The 17,848-nt window shown below is 42.1% G+C and overlaps 1 protein-coding gene across 3 annotated transcripts in view; it reads left to right on the top strand.

Annotated features, from left to right (window-relative positions):
* Positions 1-17,848, top strand: part of LOC135069606 (uncharacterized) — a 110,435-nt gene that overhangs the window by 51,919 nt on the left and 40,668 nt on the right. For all 3 annotated transcript variants that reach the window (XM_063964698.1, XM_063964697.1, XM_063964699.1), the window contains exons 2-4: positions 4,694-5,643; positions 10,461-10,515; positions 11,072-11,165. In XM_063964698.1, the coding sequence (XP_063820768.1) occupies positions 4,694-5,643; positions 10,461-10,515; positions 11,072-11,165 (1,099 nt within the window). The remainder of the gene's footprint in view (positions 1-4,693; positions 5,644-10,460; positions 10,516-11,071; positions 11,166-17,848) is intronic.

The raw sequence follows: 17,848 nt of genomic DNA, 5'->3' as shown, positions 1-17,848 counted from the left end.
GTGTATGTGTGTATATATATATATATATATATATATATATATATGTGTGTAGATAGATATATATATATATATATATATATATATATATGTGTAGATATATATATATATACATACACACACACACACACAGACACACTAGTTTTACGGACCCAGCATATACTGGGTCACCTCAGTCCCCACCCCCGTGATTGGCTCCGCCCAGTTCTGGAAACCCCCCCATGCAAATCCTGCGTTTGCCACTGTGTTCCCTCTTAGTCTCCTCTTTCCCAGTGTGAACTTGCCTAGCCTTGCAAGCCTTTCCTTGTATTTCAGTGTCTCCATCACCCTAATTAGTTTGGTTGCCCGTCTCTGAACCTTGACTAGTTCCAGGATATCCTTTTTGTAGTATGGTGCCCAAAATTGTTCACAATATTCATATTACATATTATACCACAAACAGTAATGCCTATTACATTTTATGTCACACACAGTTATGCCACTGAAACAATTTTATGTCTCACACACAAAAATGCCCCTTATAAATTATGCCCCATTGGTGGGCTGGTAGTACCGAGTACCACCACCATATTTCTTAATGGTACTTTATACCACTCCGTACCACCCTACTTTCAGCACTGTTCCACCCCAAAAGCAGCTTGCAGTCGTTCAAAACGCTCCTGCTGTCGCAGACCACTGTTGCAATCGTAGCTGATCATGGCTCTCCATGCCTCTGTTGAGCTCCATGATGAGTTTGTGAAGGAAGTGAACATGCTGACTTCTTCAGTGTATAGTGCTGCTTACATATGGTTTTATTGCTTGACAAATTTACCAGAACTTTAGTACGAGATTACAGCTCATAAACAGACAGTCAATGGGGGTCATTCTGGCCCGTATGCACGCTGCTGGTTGTTGCAGCGGTGTGAACGGGTTAGGACTGCGGATGCGCGGTGCAGCTGTGCGGTGCCGTCGCCTGGCAATGACCAGAAGAAAGAAGAAAGTGATCACTAACGCGATCGCAAGAAGATTGACAGCGGGGAGGCGGATACTCACCGTTTTCGGGGAGTGGCGAGTCCAACGCAGGCGTGTCCAGGCGTTTGGAGGGCGGATGTCTGACGTCAATCCCGGGAACCTGCATCGCTGGATCGATCGCACAGGGTAAGTAACTCTTACCCTGGTCTTGTTTTAGAGGATCTTTTTTTGCATAGCAGGGCTGCACAAGTGATCGCAGCCCTGCTATGCAGAAATACACTCCCCCATAGGCGGCGTCTAGTTGATCACATGGGCAGCAAAAAGTTGCTACGTAAGATCAACTCTGAATGACCCCCAATTTGTCTACTCTACCTGTGCGGGTGTGGTATAATAGACAGTGTCTAGTTAGACAGTAAATAGATAGACACCACATATTAGTCAGTCAAAAGGTCGACAGGGTCAAAAGATCGATATGAAAATGGTCGACGTAAAAAATGTAGACACCATAATTTTTTTGCATTTTTGGGGGGATTGTGTGGATAGTTTTATCATCTGGGACCCCTAATTGTTAAAAAGGCATCCCCTTGCTGGGCTTGCTTTGCTCGCCACGCATTTGGGTCTGGTGGCTCACTGCGCTCTCCACAAGGTTTCTAACCAACTCTGTGCAGACATGGATAGAGAAGGTATGAAAAAGTAAAAAAACATGTAAAATTAAAATAACTCTGTCTACCTTTCTTATGTCGACCATTTTCAGGTCAACCTTTAGACCCTGTTGACCTTTTCAAATGTCTACCTTTTTAATGTCGACCTTGTCTGTCTAACATATTGGGGTATATTTACTAAAATTCGTTATTTTCAGAATGAGGTTAAAGTTCAAACACGAATGACATCGAATGTGTGAAATTGCAACTTTTTGAATTTATTACGACTAATTTACTATGCTGTCGTATTCTGCATTTTCGTGTTTTCCAATGTCGATGTCATTCTTATTTTTTGGCAGTGTTTTACGGGAGTGAATAGTAAAACACTGCCGACATTAACACAATGAATCTCGGCCGGATCTGTGAGATCCGTGCAGGGCTGCATTGTGCACCTTTCGTAAAAAAAAATAAAGTGTTAAAAATAAAAAAATAAAATGCGTGGGGTCCCCCCTCCTAAGCAAAACCAGCCTCAGGCTCTTTGAACCGGTCCTGGTTGTCAAAATATGGGGAAAAAAATGACAGGGGTTCCCCCATATTTCATCAACCAGCACCGGGCTCTGCGCCTGATCCTGGTGCAAAAAATACGGGGGACTAAAAGCGTAGGGATCCCCCGGATTTTTTGAACCAGCACCGGGCTCCACTAGCCAGGTACATAATGCCACAGCTGGGGGACACTTTTATTGTGGTTCTGGCGGCCCTGGCATTACATCCCCAACTAGTCACCCCCCTCCAGCCACCCAAGGGCCAGGGGTGAAGCAAGAGGCTGTCCCCCCCCATCCAAGGGCGGTGGATGGGGGGCTGATAGCCAAGTGTAAAAAATCAGAATATTGTTTTTAGTAGCAGTACTACAAGTCCCAGCAAGCCTCCCCGCAAGCTGGTACTTGGAGAACCACAAGTACCAGCATGCGGTGGAAAACCGGGCCCGATGGTACCTGTAGTACTACTACCCAACAAAAAACAGGACACACACACCGTGACAGTAAAAGTTTATTACATACATGCACAACTCCATACATACATACCTATGTTCACACGAGGCTCGGTCCTCTTCTCCATGTAGAATCCTCGGGGTACCTGTGAAAAAAATTATACTCACATAATCCAGTGTATCTTCTGTTCTTTGTATAATCCACGTACTTGGCAAAAAAACAAACCGGAAACCCGACCACGCACTGAAAGGGGTCCCATGTTTACACATGGGACCCCTTTCCCCGACTGCCAGGACCCCCCCTGACTCCTGTCAAAGAGGGTCCCTTCAGCCAATCAGGGAGCGCTCCATTGTATCCAATGGTGGGAACTTTGCGGTCAGCGGTGAGGTTACTTTCGGTCAACCGCTGACCGCAAAGTTCCCACCATTGGATACAATGGAGTGCATAGGCGCTACATTGTATCTCTGCCGTGTGCAGCCTCACTGACACTACAGGAGCGCACAGACAATCAGGAGAGTGCCACGACGTGGCGCTCCCTGATTGGCTGAAGGGACCCTCTTTGACAGGAGTCAGGGGGGGTCCTGGCAGTCGGGGAAAGGGGTCCCATGTGTAAACATGGGACCCCTTTCAGTGCGTGGTCGGGTTTCCGGTTTGTTTTTTTGCCAAGTACGTGGATTATACAAAGAACAGAAGATACACTGGATTATGTGAGTGTAATTTTTTTCACAGGTACCCCGAGGATTCTACATGAAGAAGAGGACCGAGCCTCGTGTGAACATAGGTAAGTATGTATGTATGGAGGTGTGCATGTATGTAATAAACGTTTACTGTCACGGTGTGTGTGTCCTGTTTTTTGTTGGGTATTTTTTTAGTAGTAGTACTACAGGTACCAGCGGGCCCGGTTTTCCACCGCATGCTGGTACTTGTGGTTCTCCAAGTACCAGCTTGCGGGGGAGGCTTGCTGGAACTTGTAGTACTGCTACTAAAAACAATATTCTGATTTTTTTACACTTGGCTATCAGCCCCCCATCCGCCACCCTTGGATGGGGGGGACAGCCTCGGGCTTCACCCCTGGCCCTTGGGTGGCTGGAGGGGGGGGACCCCTTGATTTAAAGGGTTCCCACTCCTCCAGGGTACCCCGGCCAGGGATGACTAGTTGGGGATGTATTGCCAGGGCCGCCAGGACCACAATAAAAGTGTCCCCCGGCTGTAGCATTATGTACCTGGCTAGTGGAGCCCGGTGCTGGTTCAAAAAATACGGGGGACCCCTACGCTTTTTGTCCCCCATATTTTTTGCACCAGGACCAGGTGCAGAGCCCGGTGCTGGTTGATGAAATATGGGGGAACCCCTGTCATTTTTCCCCCCATATTTTGACAACCAGGACCAGCTCAAAGAGCCCGAGGCTGGTTTTGCTTAGGAGGGGGGACCCCACGCATTTGTTTTTCTTACATTTAACACTTTACCACCCCTTACCACTGATAAACATGCACGGATCTCACGGATCCGTGCTTGCCTATCAGAACATGGTCAAAAAAAGCAGGTCTATTTGAAAACTGCTTTTTTTTTACGATTTGTATTTATTCACGGCAGTGTTTGGCTATTGCCGGCAGTGTTTGTGAAATACAAATTTTTGTAAATTACCGAGTTCTAGCAAATAACAGGCGTATTTGACTGATGGTGTATTCATTCGTAATTTTTTTCTTTGACTTTAACAAAAATACGAATGCCCTCATCACTGCCGTGATTTGAGTTTAGTAAATTCCCGAGATGACACTTTGAAGAAAAAACACCATCTCGGTCAAAATCGGGAGCTTAGTAAATATACCCCATTGTGTCTATCTATTGACTGTCTATCATCCGGATTCCACCTATGCACTTTACATCCGGAAACTTTTTGCACACCCCTCATACAAGTCTCTGCTATATTGCCAGCTAGTATCATGAGTTGAAAATTACATCATAAAGAAAGTGACCATTAATGTTCATTAATATTGTATTTTGTATGTTTGTCAGTGATTTAGCCTGGATAGATGTACATGTGCAAATATGTATGCCCATGTACGAGTCTATTTGTTTTGTGATTTCTGAAGACATTGATTCTGTTTCTGTTTTAGGTATATTATGACTGTGGAGCTGTGCTGAATCCCACGGGCAAAGACCTGATTTTATCTCCGGGTTTCCCCAACAACTACCTCCCTGGCTCACACTGTTTGTGGCAGATCTTTGTGCCTGCTGGCTCTAGCATAGTCCTGGAAACTCTGGACTTCGATGTATTTGAAGGTAATGCTGAACCTTCATACGACTATTCTTCTGATCCCCATTCGCATTCTGTCCATAAGAGAGATAGGCAGAATGGTCATATTGAGGTTTCTTTGCCAAATGACCTAGAAATGATACCAACTGCAGAACAGCAAAGTCACGCAAATGAGGCCATCAACCAAGCTATTACTCCAGAGACATGGTACAAGAGTGATAAAGGAATTAAACAGCTATTAGAATTGCAAGATTTGACAAAAGAGCAAAACCTCCGTGGTCAAGGATCAGACACATCTCAGAAAGAGAGATTGTCTACAGTTACAAAAAATGTTGTCGATCTTACTGAAAATGTCAACAAACCCTTGAATTTTCTGGCTCCAGTCACTACTACTATGACAACCATATTTTTTCAACAGGTGAGTGAAGATGCAACATCATCGTCCATAAGCATGGACACTGACTCCTTCACAACAACGCCTCCAGTACTGGAAGTGTGCCCATTTGATGTTCTCTATATCACAGACCTTGTCACTTACTCCTCTCGCTTTTGTGGATCAAATTCTCCCTTAAACAAAAGTTTGACCTTTGGGTCTCCTGTTGAAATGATTGAGGTGGTTTTGGAGCTAATTACAACCACTAACCATGGCCGAGGCTTTGCCATACTTTTCTCTTACCATAACCAGTCTTTGGTGACCACTATGGGTGTTCAGGAGAGACGGGGCAGGGAAGGTGTTGTGCTGCTAGCTGTGATTGCTGCTACCATCTCGTTTGCTTTGGTTCTGCTGCTGGTGCTTTGCTTGTCTTATAGGTAAGAATCTATTTTTAAATGTTCATGTCAAATTACCAACTGTTTTTATTAACTCCATTATGCAATACATAAGTAGACAGTGCTAATATCTGCTATGTTTACAAACACATTTGAAAGTTAATATGATTCATCATGGTGAGCTAAGACCTGGGCAAATGTATAACTCTATATGGCTGTCTTGTCCTGCTGTTTGCTTACATGTCAGTGTTACTGGAAACTAGTGCATGGTTTGTGTGACCATACATGTAGTGATATCAGCAAAGTGCTATAACATCACTGAATAATGGCTGGAAAATCATTGAAGCAACCAGAAACTCAGAAGAGGCCTCCACCCAGAAATGGCACCTCTCTCCTCATGAGGCAGGCGATGGGAGAGTATTGTGCTGTGACATCACGGACACAGAGGAGCGACAGCTGGTATTTTCACAGGCAAGAACCTGACGGATGCTTCTCTTTCATGCCAGTGGCTGGCACTCAGTGTGGGAGGTGTCACACACTCCCATTCACATGAGTGGAAAATCCTTAAATTGAACGTGACGGTATTGGCTAGAATATGGCTAGCTTAAATTAATAACCACTTATAAAGCTGTGGCAAGTTTTCACTATTAATTTATGAAGATTTCCAAGGGTTATACAAAACCCAGGTACCAGGTATTGCGGCAAAAAACCCCAAACAAACAAAATCCTCTGGCCTCTATATTTTGGGAGTAATTTCTATTGAAGTAAATGAATACACAACTTCCCTGGCTCCTATGTATTATTGGCTGGCTTCTGAGTTGTATATTGTTTTATCCACCTCTGACTGACTGATTTTGTGAAATGCATCAATTTGCTATAGTTTTCATTCCTCTTAATAGGCTTACTGTTTAGCTGCTGAAGTGCTTATAATGTCCAAAATAGTGTGGAACAGAAATGTTAGTGTGTTAGTATGCGAGATCAATAATGTATAGTCCAAGCTATTTTACACACATCAGGCAGCAGTAGAATTACTTCATGGTGATGAATCTGAAGGGAGAATAAGTGTCGGAATGCCGGCTGTCGGGATCCCGGCGCCGGTATACTGTGCGCCGGGATCCCGTCAGTCGGCATACTGAAGACCACCCGAATCTGAACTGGCAGCAAGTGATCCACTTTAGTCTATAGTGTCTATTACACTTGGCTATGTCCTTTTCTTACAAGTCAGTTAGATTATGTGGGCCATCAAGCAGGCACAGGGAGGGCACACACCGTGCTGCCAATGATTGTATTTCATGGCTCATTTGTATCTGCCACAAAGAGGTACTGGACTGTATCCCTTGTTTACTGTGTGTCTGAAAGGGTCATCTTTTAGTCAGCCAGGAATTCTAACCCTTTTGGTCAGTGGGAGTTGGGTTGAAAGAATACCTTCCTTCATCCTCTTGGTCAATACCCTGCCAACACAGGAGACTGGCCAAAAGTATTCTCCACATGTAAAGCCACAATGATCCTGCAAAATACATTCCATCACTTAGATTGCAATTTGGTATCAGACATGGCCCATTTCCAATATCCATGCTTTAAATGAGTAATAGATAGAATTCTGAAGGACATTTTTTGGGGAAAATGTCATAGGTTACAGTTTCACAAAATCACAGATTTCCAGAGATGCTGCCAGCCATTTTTAAAAGAACAATACTGTTTATGTTTATTTATTATTGCTGATCGCAGCAATGTTATTTATTCAACAAATAATTGCTGAAAAATGATTGACCATCAGCTGCTTTCTAAATCCTAATAATAATAATAATAATAATAATTTGTAGTATTATCATTAATTTAGTTTGGTTATCTTTTTTTTATCATTATGGGGTAAATGTATGAAACCACCTGAAGAGTGGAGTTGCTGTAGGCAACTTTTCCAATCAGCTTCTGCCTGTCATTTTATACAATGTACTTGATACAGTGCTAACTAAAAGCTGATTGATTGCTATTGGAAACTTGTCCACTTCTCCATTATTTAGAAGGTTTGATACATTTCCCCCTTTCATGTCAATTTTCCTTAATACTAATGAGCAGTGCAACTACTGCCCCCTGAGTCAAGAGCATGACCCTGGAGCTAATGGTACCCTCTCCCGACCCCCTAACCTCTCCGCACAAGTGACAGCATAGTCTGCAGCACAATGCTAAATCCTGTTCTTGAATGAAAATTTAATTGGGTCCTTCTATGAATATAACAAAAAATTAGCCTTACACTATTTATAACAGATGTTTGAACTTTGAACACAATGGACATTATTGCCAGATTACTGCCAATAGTTTGGTAACTTTGCTATTACAGTGCCACAATCACTTCATCAAAGACACAATGCCTGTGTCACGAGACTAGAACTCTGCAGAAGACCACAACTTAATCGGATTATATAAAATGCCTGTCAGTGATCCCACCCAGTGCAGTTGTCCGCTTTATTTATTAATGTTAAGCTAAACTCGCTCCTTCTTTAAAGTACTTAAATGTATCTATTTATTGCCTTACTACAGTAATTGTTGTTTGCGACACCTCCTAAAACACAGTTCTGGTGCTGGCTTCACTCTGTACATCTTAGTTCCAATAAAAATGTTATAGAAATATTTGTAGTTTAAATCCTACAATCTCTACAAACTATATCCCCACCAGAATGGCTTCCTGCCGGGGAAGAAGGGCTAATATTAAGTGGTTGATGCTTTTACCAGAGGAATGTATTCTTGACTGGAATTGCAGTTTGTACCTAATGCCGATTCTCTGTTGTTGTTGTTGTTGTTGTTGTTGTGTTTTTTTTTTTAGGAGACATTCATGCAGAGTGATAGATAATTAAACTGTTTAATTACTTTGTCTAGTGTGCTGCATAAATTCCTAAAGCAAAGTAGATCCTACCAATCCCATTTATTTCTTTGATGTTTGTTTGTTTGTTTGTTTGTTTATATATGCTTTTGATCCCTATAACTTTATGGGAGCAAAGCAGAGCAGATTTTACAAATGTTGGCCAGCGAGGCGTTCTGGGAATTTTGAACTTGAAAGCATTCTTAAATTGCAGCACAGTTTACTCAGTGTATTTTGTGGACATTCTGAAACCCTTCAATGAATGGGGCACATGTTAAGTCTGATAGTCTTGGGCTAGGTTCTGTCTTCTTACTCATGTTTCTAGACATCTTTAGAGCAATCATTTACTATGCAATAGTGTATGCAAGATTACACTATTATTTATATTGCTATTGTTCTGTTTCTTTTATTCATTTTTATCCTGTCTACAAGTGAATGTACTATTTTTTATGCCTACTGACAGTTTATATTGTTCCTGATCTATGGAAAATTTTAATTATTATATCAGCAAACTGTATCGATAGTGCCTAATTCACAATCCAGAATGTAATGACTGTATATTACTAGATCTATATATGCCAGTAAACTGTACACAGTATATATACACATTAAAATCTAATTGAGGGCACGCTGAGAGTTCCAAATAGACCACTTAAGCCATTTGGACCTAACCCTAAAGAGGCCCATGAAGTAAAGTGGATGGCAAATTTGAGAGTCATATGATGATGATGACTGTGAAGAATTCCTGTGAAAACACATCTTCCAGCTCAATCTGTGGGGATTTTGTTTTATTAATTTTTTTAACAAATGCATATAAGCTCTGGTATCATTGGTACTATCTTTAGAATCGTCAAGATTCAACAAATTGAGACCTGGGGATAGATTTACTAAAGCTTCTAAAACTGAAAATTGGTAGTGTTGCCCATACAAAACAATCAGATTCCAGCTATCATTTCTCTATTGATTCTAGAAAATTATAGAATTTGGTTGCTATGGGCAACACCACAACTTTTCATTTTTAAAAACTTGAGTAAATCTACCCAAGATGTCTCGAATGTCTGCATGAAGGCTTGTTTATCCATACCTGTTTGGTTTGCCTACAGTACTACTCCTTTTTTGCTGTGATATTTAGATCTATTTTATAACTGGATATCCCTCTCCCACCGTCTTTCTCTTTACCACTCGGGATGTCATTGGTCACTAAAATAAGATTAATGTAACATATATGTAAACTTGAGATTTGACAGTTGATTAAAAATAATCCCCTCCCCCGCTAAAATGAACCCTATTCATGATCTGGCATGCCTACTGAACAGAGATGATGACTAGTAACCTTCGCAACCCATCAAAATGGGTTGAAGAATGTTGCCTAGAGATAACCAGCGTCTAGCACTATTTTGCCTATCTCTCTCCACCTGCCCCAAACACACACACACATCTTCTTTTATATCAGGATATTCCTTCTACTATCTTTTTGGTCTTTCTTCCACTTCTACTAATACTGAAAATCCTGTCTGGCATGCACTGTAACTCGGTCTGTTGCCTCATTAAAGCATTGTCTATTTGCAGCTTTTGCATATTTTTTCTTTTACCTGTTTGTTTGGTCTGTTAAATATTGTTGTGCAACATCCGATGCCCATCTTTTGTAATTTGATAAATTGGTGCCATCTGTATGCAATACATTAGCTAGGTTGAAAATAACCTGCATGTATCAAATAATGAATGAATGAAGGGGAAAAGAAAAATAGTATGGTAAACTCTTGAAAAACTTTAATTTGAAGTTCATCTACTTTATCCAATGATTAATTTGGTATTAATGAAGCTTCTACTTTTAGTTTTGCAGTACACAAACTAAATAGCCCATTTCTAATGGGTTGTATTTGTAAATGCCAAGTCAGTGGTTTGCTTATTTTCAGAATAGAGGACTAAGCGATTGAGATGAGTGATAAATGTTTTAACATGTATAGCTAACGTTGCTCATAATATGTGTTTGATCATTTAGGCAGAAGATATGTCCCAAGAGAGCACACAATGACACCCAGATGACAACACAAGTAGTAAGTTTGATGTATATATATATTTTTAAATATATATATTTTTTAATTGGTTCTAAAGCAATCTGAGCAAAGAATCACGCACGTACAATGTCATAAAAATATACTTATGAAGAGATATAAAGGACACATAGATGTCCTGTAGACATATGAAACTAATAGTACTTGCAGAAATGAAGAACTATATAGATGAACCACCAAGACAGTTAACAAATAAAAGTCACAATAGAAATTCAAAAACATAAATTGAGAAAAAATATACCAGTGCTGTGTAGACTAGGATTTCCCCATCAGGGCTATAAGAGGGTTATTATCAGCCAGTCGCAAGTTTAATATTTTCCATTTTGTTACAGCTAGCTAAGTTAGGTCATAAATTAATCGTTGATACCAAAAGCTTTCCAGGAGTGCTGCAGTAGTTGGAGATATTTTAGGATGATGGCAATATGATTCACAAAGTACTAAAATGAATCTAAAGGATATGTGAACACAGATATTTTTCCATAGACCATGTTTTCGTATCATTTGTGGTACTGTATTTTATTAAACACCTTTTTATCAGGGTGGCATTCAGAATACAGCCTTGGAAGTCAATGAGCTCCAGTTGGTGATAGCCGAAGATCTTCAAAACAGGGAGTTGGAATCTACCAGTCAAGGTGAGGAGCGATCAAGGTTTAATGCTATTCTGTATCATCCATCCCACATCCATATATTGTATTCACTCTGTGACATGAAATCTGTATGTACTAAATATGGAGCTCAGATGGAACCCTAGGCATAGTAAACATTTTGGAAACCTCAACATGATGATACCAGCGCTACTTCCATGTTAATGATACTAATACTGCAGCTCACCCTCAAGTAATGTTTAAATGGTCCTTTAGCTTTATATAAACCCTCCACATAAAGCAAATTTCCCTTCCTCTAAAGTCAAGGTCCCAGATCATATTGAATTCATACCCATACCTCTATATCTGAAGGAGGTATGGGTGGTTGCTGTACCAGCTGACAGTTACACAATATGATGATTGTTCACACTTTCTGACTTCAGGTAATCAGGTTACAAAATGAAAAAACCCCCCAGAAAGGTTTGTATTATTTTAGTGGGCAAGAGTAGTGCTTGTGGGATTACATAATCATATGAAACAAAATAAGAAAGTTTGTAAGAACATGACACGGCTAGAGTAAGGAAGGCATATGACAGCTGCCACCTCTACTGCAAAATGTGGGAAACGAACTGAGCAGGGCTTGTGATTACCAATGATGTTGTCACGGTTCTCTGCAATGACATCATGGAGCCAGCTTCATTCTGAATCCTCCTTCAATGAATACTGCAACCAGATAAGAGCTGCTGATGGACAGATTGGGAGAGCAGCATGATGCTGAACATGTCTGGGGCAGTGCAGAGGTTGTAATGGTTAGCATTACTGCCTCACAGCACTGAGGTAATGGGTTAAATTCCCCCCATGGCCCTAACTGTGTGGAGTTTGTATATTCTCCCCGTGCTTGCGTAGGTTTCCTCTTGGTGCTCAGATTTCCTCCCACAATCCAAAAATATACTGGTAGGTTAATTGGCTCCTGACAAAATTAACCCTACGGTCTATGTGTGCGTGTACATGTGGTAGGGAATATAGAGTGTAAGCACCACTGGGGCAGGGACTGATGTGAATAACTGGTAATAAATAAATAAATCCCTGGAGTTAGGACAAAGTCTTGACTGTGCCGGACATTTCCCTAAAATCTGAAGATGCTGAAATCTGTGCAAGGGTAGCATATGTAACACTGTTAGACAAGGATAGCAATAGTATATGCACCAAGTTGATTCTAACATATAGCAGTATTATCTCTATGCAGATGATTTCCAAAGTGACCTGTCCTCTTCAGTTCTTCTCACCATCTGTTTTGGAATGTGTTATGTCTTTCTGCTTCCATCTTGATGTAATTTTACCACCTGAAACTCAATCTTTCTGAATCAGAGCTAATATTACTCTCACCAGCCAATGGAAGTCATCTAACATCTTTTTATGTTGACATGACAATAAATCCTACACCACAAATTCTCTGCCTAGGATCATCCTTTACTCAGAATGATCTCTTTATCCCCCCAAATTCAATCTGTTTTTGAATCCTGTTACCAGGGCCGGTTCTAGACCTTGTGGCGCCCAGGGCGAACGTTTCCTTTGGCGCACCCCCACCCCATTCAAAGCAGTAAAAATATATAGTGGCATGGCTTTATGTGGAAATGGCATGGCCACATAATAGTGCCAGTTCACGCACAGCAACACCGGCTCTACCATTAGGCAGCTTTAGAAGGCTGCCATGGTCGCCGGCTCCTGGAGGGCACCACTGAATTCATCTAGCAAAAAACTGAAGGAAATCTTTGTATGCAGCCTCCTCCTTTTATACCGCGCTGGCCGCTGCTGCGGGTCTCATCAGATGCAGCCACCACTATCAGGCTGTACCACATAGTGTGTCAGCGCTTCCTCTGTGCGTACACGTGTAACATCGGGATACATACGATTTATCGGCGGACGGGGTGCGGCTGTCATGATCCCGACTACGGGATCCCGTCCACCAGTATGCAGATAGCAGGGTGAGCGCTGCAGACATGATTGCTCGCGGTGCTTGCCACAGGTATTATTTCCCTCTATGGGTGTTGTGGACACCCACAGAGGTATTCTGGCGGCGGCATTTCAACGCATTTTGGGATTCCGATGTCGGTATTGTGACTGCTGGGATCCCAACTGGCGGTATTTTAACCGCTTTCCGTAACACCAAGTCATGTAAAGGCACATAGGAGGCAGATGCAACTATGGTTCCCAAGGGGCACCCCCATTGCAGCTTCTCATAGCCCTGATACACCTCACAGCCCCTGGATCCCGGCTCTCAAGCAGTAAGCAGCACCTAACCACATGTCTGCACCCAGCAGCGTTGCTGTAATACTGCTGCCTCTTGTAAGAAGAACCCTGCCAATGATGAGGTAAAACAATGAAACAACTTTGAGGTAAGTAACCCGTAGGAGTCTCTGCGGGACCATAGACAGTACAGAACTTACAGCCAAATGGGTGTTTTGCACTTGTAAACAGCATAATAGGGAAAACACAGGCACTGGGGCACAATACAGTACATATTTGGGGGGGTTAGTAATGAACTTATAGATGGGAGGATGGAACACAATGAGAAGCATTCAAATATATGTGTGTATACACATACAATTACATATATTATGTCGGCACCCAGCCAAAAAATTTAAATTGGCCTTGGTGTCCTATACAATTCCTAACATTCCAGCTAGTGTGTATACATAGGCAGAAACAATGGTCGTCACTCAAGGATTTGAAAGTGAAGGTATATTGTGAACAAACTGTAAAGGTAAAATGTAATTTTTAAACATGTCTATGAAGTTTATGAGATCCGGGGAGTAATATGAAGCGCTGTTTAAGTTTCTTCCTCCAATTTCTTTTCTATATTGTGAACAAAGTAACAAAATGTTGTGACTTTATTTACAATATATTTTCTCATTTTAAAAGTCCTTGAGTGTTGTCCCTTTTCTCTGTACATGTAATGATGCAATTCACCCCAGCCCACCTAGTGGCCACCTGCATCTCCCCTCCGACAGGTAGGGGTGGTGGGCTTTGCCGGTTAGGGGGCGCTAGGCTGAAGCTTCGCCAAGGTTGCAGAGAGACCTTGCACCGGCCCTGCCGCACAGTAGTATCCATCGGTCACAATACGCCACACAGTAGTACACTTTATACAAGCCAGGTAGAGCCCATTATACACATTGTGCCAGGTAGAGCCCATTATACACATTACGCCAGGTAGAGTTCCTTTTATGCATGTAATGCCAGGTAGAGCCCCTTTTATACACATTACACCAGGTAAAGACCCTTTTATAATTATTATTACTATTATTATTATTATTATTATTATTATTATACTTTATTTATATGGCACCATATTGGATCCGCAGCACCCAGTTACAGAGTACATAAACAAATAGGCAAAACAAGAAAACAGTGACTTACAGTTAAAGACAATATAGCACAAGTACAGGGTATATAAATATAGCTGCATCAACAGACGACACTGAAAGAAATATCAGAGCATGCATAAAACTGGGGGAATTGGTGCCATCAAAGGGAATGTTGAAAAGAAGATAGGTTAAGTCAAGAGATGGAAAAGCACATGAGGGAAGAGGGCCCTGCTTGTGAAAGCTTACATTCTACAGGGGAGGGGCACACAGACAGGGGTGACACAGATGGGGTCGAAAGTGAGTGTGGGACAGAGGGCTTAGGATGAATGACAGCTGAGTTTAGTGAAGAAGTGGGTTTTGAGAGCCCGTTTGAAGTTTTGTAGAGAGGTGGACAATCTGAGGGGAAGAGGTAGAGAATTCCAGAAAAAGGGAGCAGCAAGTGCAAAATCTTTGAGGTAGGTGTGGGAGAGGCAACGTGCATTAGCGGAAAAAAGAGGACGGGCAGGAGTATAAAGGGAGATAACGTCAGAGATGTAAATGAGTGAGGAGTGGGTGAGGGTTTTGTAGGGGAGCGTGAGAAGCTTTAAATGGATTCTGAAGGGGAAGGGAAGCTAGTGCAGGGCTTTAAGAGAGGGGAGGTGCATACAGTACGTTTGGTGAGGAAGATGAGCCGAGCAGCAGCATTGAGGATAGATTGGAGTGGACAGAGACATTTGTCAGGGATGCCAAATAGGAGAAGATTACAGTAGTCCAGTCTAGAGCTGACCAGTCAATGGATAAGGAAGGGTCTTAGTGGTATCCTGGATGAGAAAGGGTCTGATCCTAGAAATATTTTTGAGATGAAAACGACGGGTATTATATACATTACATCAGGTAGAGCTACTTTTATGCACGTAACACCAGGTAGAGGCTTTTTATACACGTTACGACATATAGAACCCCTTGTGCACATTGTGCCAGGTAGCCCCTTATACACATTGCACCACGTGGAGCCCCTTATACACATTGCGCCAGGTAGAGCGTCTGTCTCTCTCCCTCACCTATTTATCTATCTGTCTATCTATCTATCTATCTATCTATCTATCTATCTATCTATCTATCTATCTATCTATCTATCTATCTATCTGTCTATCTCTATCTATCTGTCTATCTATCTATCTATCTATCTATCTATCTATCTATCTATCTATCTATCTATCTATCTATCTATCTATCTATCTATCAGATAGATAGATAGATAGATAGATAGATAGAGTGTGTGTGTATGTATGTATATGTGTGTGTTAGTGTGCCATTCGCTCTGCTGCCTGTGTCCCTGTCACTCCCCATCCGGCCGCATCAGTATGTTCTCCAGCTCCCACTCACTTACCCACACGCTGGGTGGAAGTGAGTAGCCAGCAGGGTGTGGGCAATTCAGATGGCGCTGGCGAGGTGACTGCGGCCGCGGCCTCGGGCTGCAGCGCTCCCGGGCGCTTGCCCTGCTAGCCTGCACCTAAAACCTCAACTGCCTATTACATATTGTATATCTAAGAAACTTTCCAGAATATGCATGTATCTCACAAAGAAAATCATAGACTTTAATTCAGGCACTCCTTATCTCCCACATTTGTTATTAGTTTCCTAATTGGACTTCCCCTAAACAGGCTTTTACCCCTACCATCTATTTGAATGCAGAGGCTAGATGGATTTTCCTTGCAAAACATTCTTCTGTTGCTCCGCTCTGTCAGTTCTTACATTGGTTGCTTGTATTGTACAGAATTTAATATAATACAATTTTAATAATAATAATTTTACAATAAAATATAAGGCTATCCGCAAAATATTTTTTCTTCATTAATCTCCCTACTAGACCTACTCCCTTTTCACAGTTTTTTGGGGCTTCACACACCCTGTAGAAATCCCTCCCTTGCACAAACCTTGAAGCATTCTGTTGAAAGCTCCTCTCTTAAGGAAGTTGCTTGTCCTCTACACAGTTCAAACAAAACTTATATCTGCCCACTTAGCACACTCTTACAACCATCTGGCCCCAGCAGGGGTGGATTTAGGGGTGAGGGCGCCCCTAGGCACAACAATAATGCTACTCTCTACCCCCCCCCCCCTTCCCCTTCTCGCACCCAATTGTATTGTTTTTATTGATTGGCTGTAAGCACTCATTTGAAGAAAGCCAATTTAATAGAATAATAATATAAAAATGCCATTATGACTTTTTGGATTTGTAATAATGTATACCTATTCACTAAGTAGGACAGGTTACAGCAGGCTTTTTCAACCAGTGTGCCGTAGCACACTAGTGTGCCGCGACCAGTGCAAGGTGTGCCGCGGAGCCAGAGCAGCATCCTGCACCTTCAGAGTGAACTGTTGGCCCGGGCTCTTCTTAGAGGATTAGTCGTGCTCCGGCCGTGACCTACAGTATGCCTTGAAGACGCGGCGTTGTGATATCACAGGTCACGGCCGCCGCATCTCACCACCCAGCCAGCCCACCCACCTGCATACACATCTTCCAGTTCTTGCCTGCATACACAGCTTTCCTTGCCCACCCACATCCACACCTGCCCCGACCGCCCGCTGCTCAGTATTCGCAGCACTCCACTATGAACAACCCCCGCCACTGAGGGACAGGGAGGAGGACAGCTGACCGGTAGGGGCTAATATTTGTTATTTTAGTTCTCCTGTGGGAACAATAGGATTTATGTGGGGAGAATAAGGATTTATGGGGGGAACAATGTGAATAATTCATGTGGGGGGCAATAGGATTTATGTGGGGAGAAATGTGATTGATTTATGTGGGGAGCAATAGGATTTATGTATTGAGCAACATGATTTATGTGGGGAGCAATGTGATTGTTTTTTCTGTGTAGGCCAATGTGTTTGTTTGTTTGTTTGTTTGTTTTACTGTGAGGGCCAATGTGTGTGTTTTGTTTTTTTCTATGGGGAACTGATGGTGCGCCTTGGCAATTTTAAAATATTGTTCGGTGTGCCGCGAGTAAAAAAAGGTTGAAAATCACTGGGTTACAGTATAGGAGGCAGTATGTGCATGTGTTACCCATTTACACTCCATTCAAGAGTACATTTCGGACTGACTATAACAAAAACAAGCATCCAAGTACCGCCCCCAACAAGTGTCACCACTTGAGACGTGCCTCCCCTGCCTAATGGGAAATTCACCACTGGGCTCCAGGCCAACTTTGCTGTGTTACTGAGTTATATGGCCCTCCAAGCACTTTTTATTCTTGCAATATGTTGCACTTATTATCTTGTATTAAAACTCTTGTAATCTTGGCAGCATTTTATTCAGTTTGTTCTTAACTGTAAATGGAATATGGTTTCACTATTAATGTTAATAATACTAGTATTTTTGCCAGGAGA

Source organism: Pseudophryne corroboree, chromosome 1 (assembly GCF_028390025.1).
Source record: "Pseudophryne corroboree isolate aPseCor3 chromosome 1, aPseCor3.hap2, whole genome shotgun sequence".
In the NCBI taxonomy this organism is placed as follows: Eukaryota; Metazoa; Chordata; class Amphibia; order Anura; family Myobatrachidae; genus Pseudophryne; species Pseudophryne corroboree.
The sequence above is the reverse complement of the archived record's forward strand: the minus strand, read 5'-3'. Positions and strand labels throughout refer to the sequence as shown.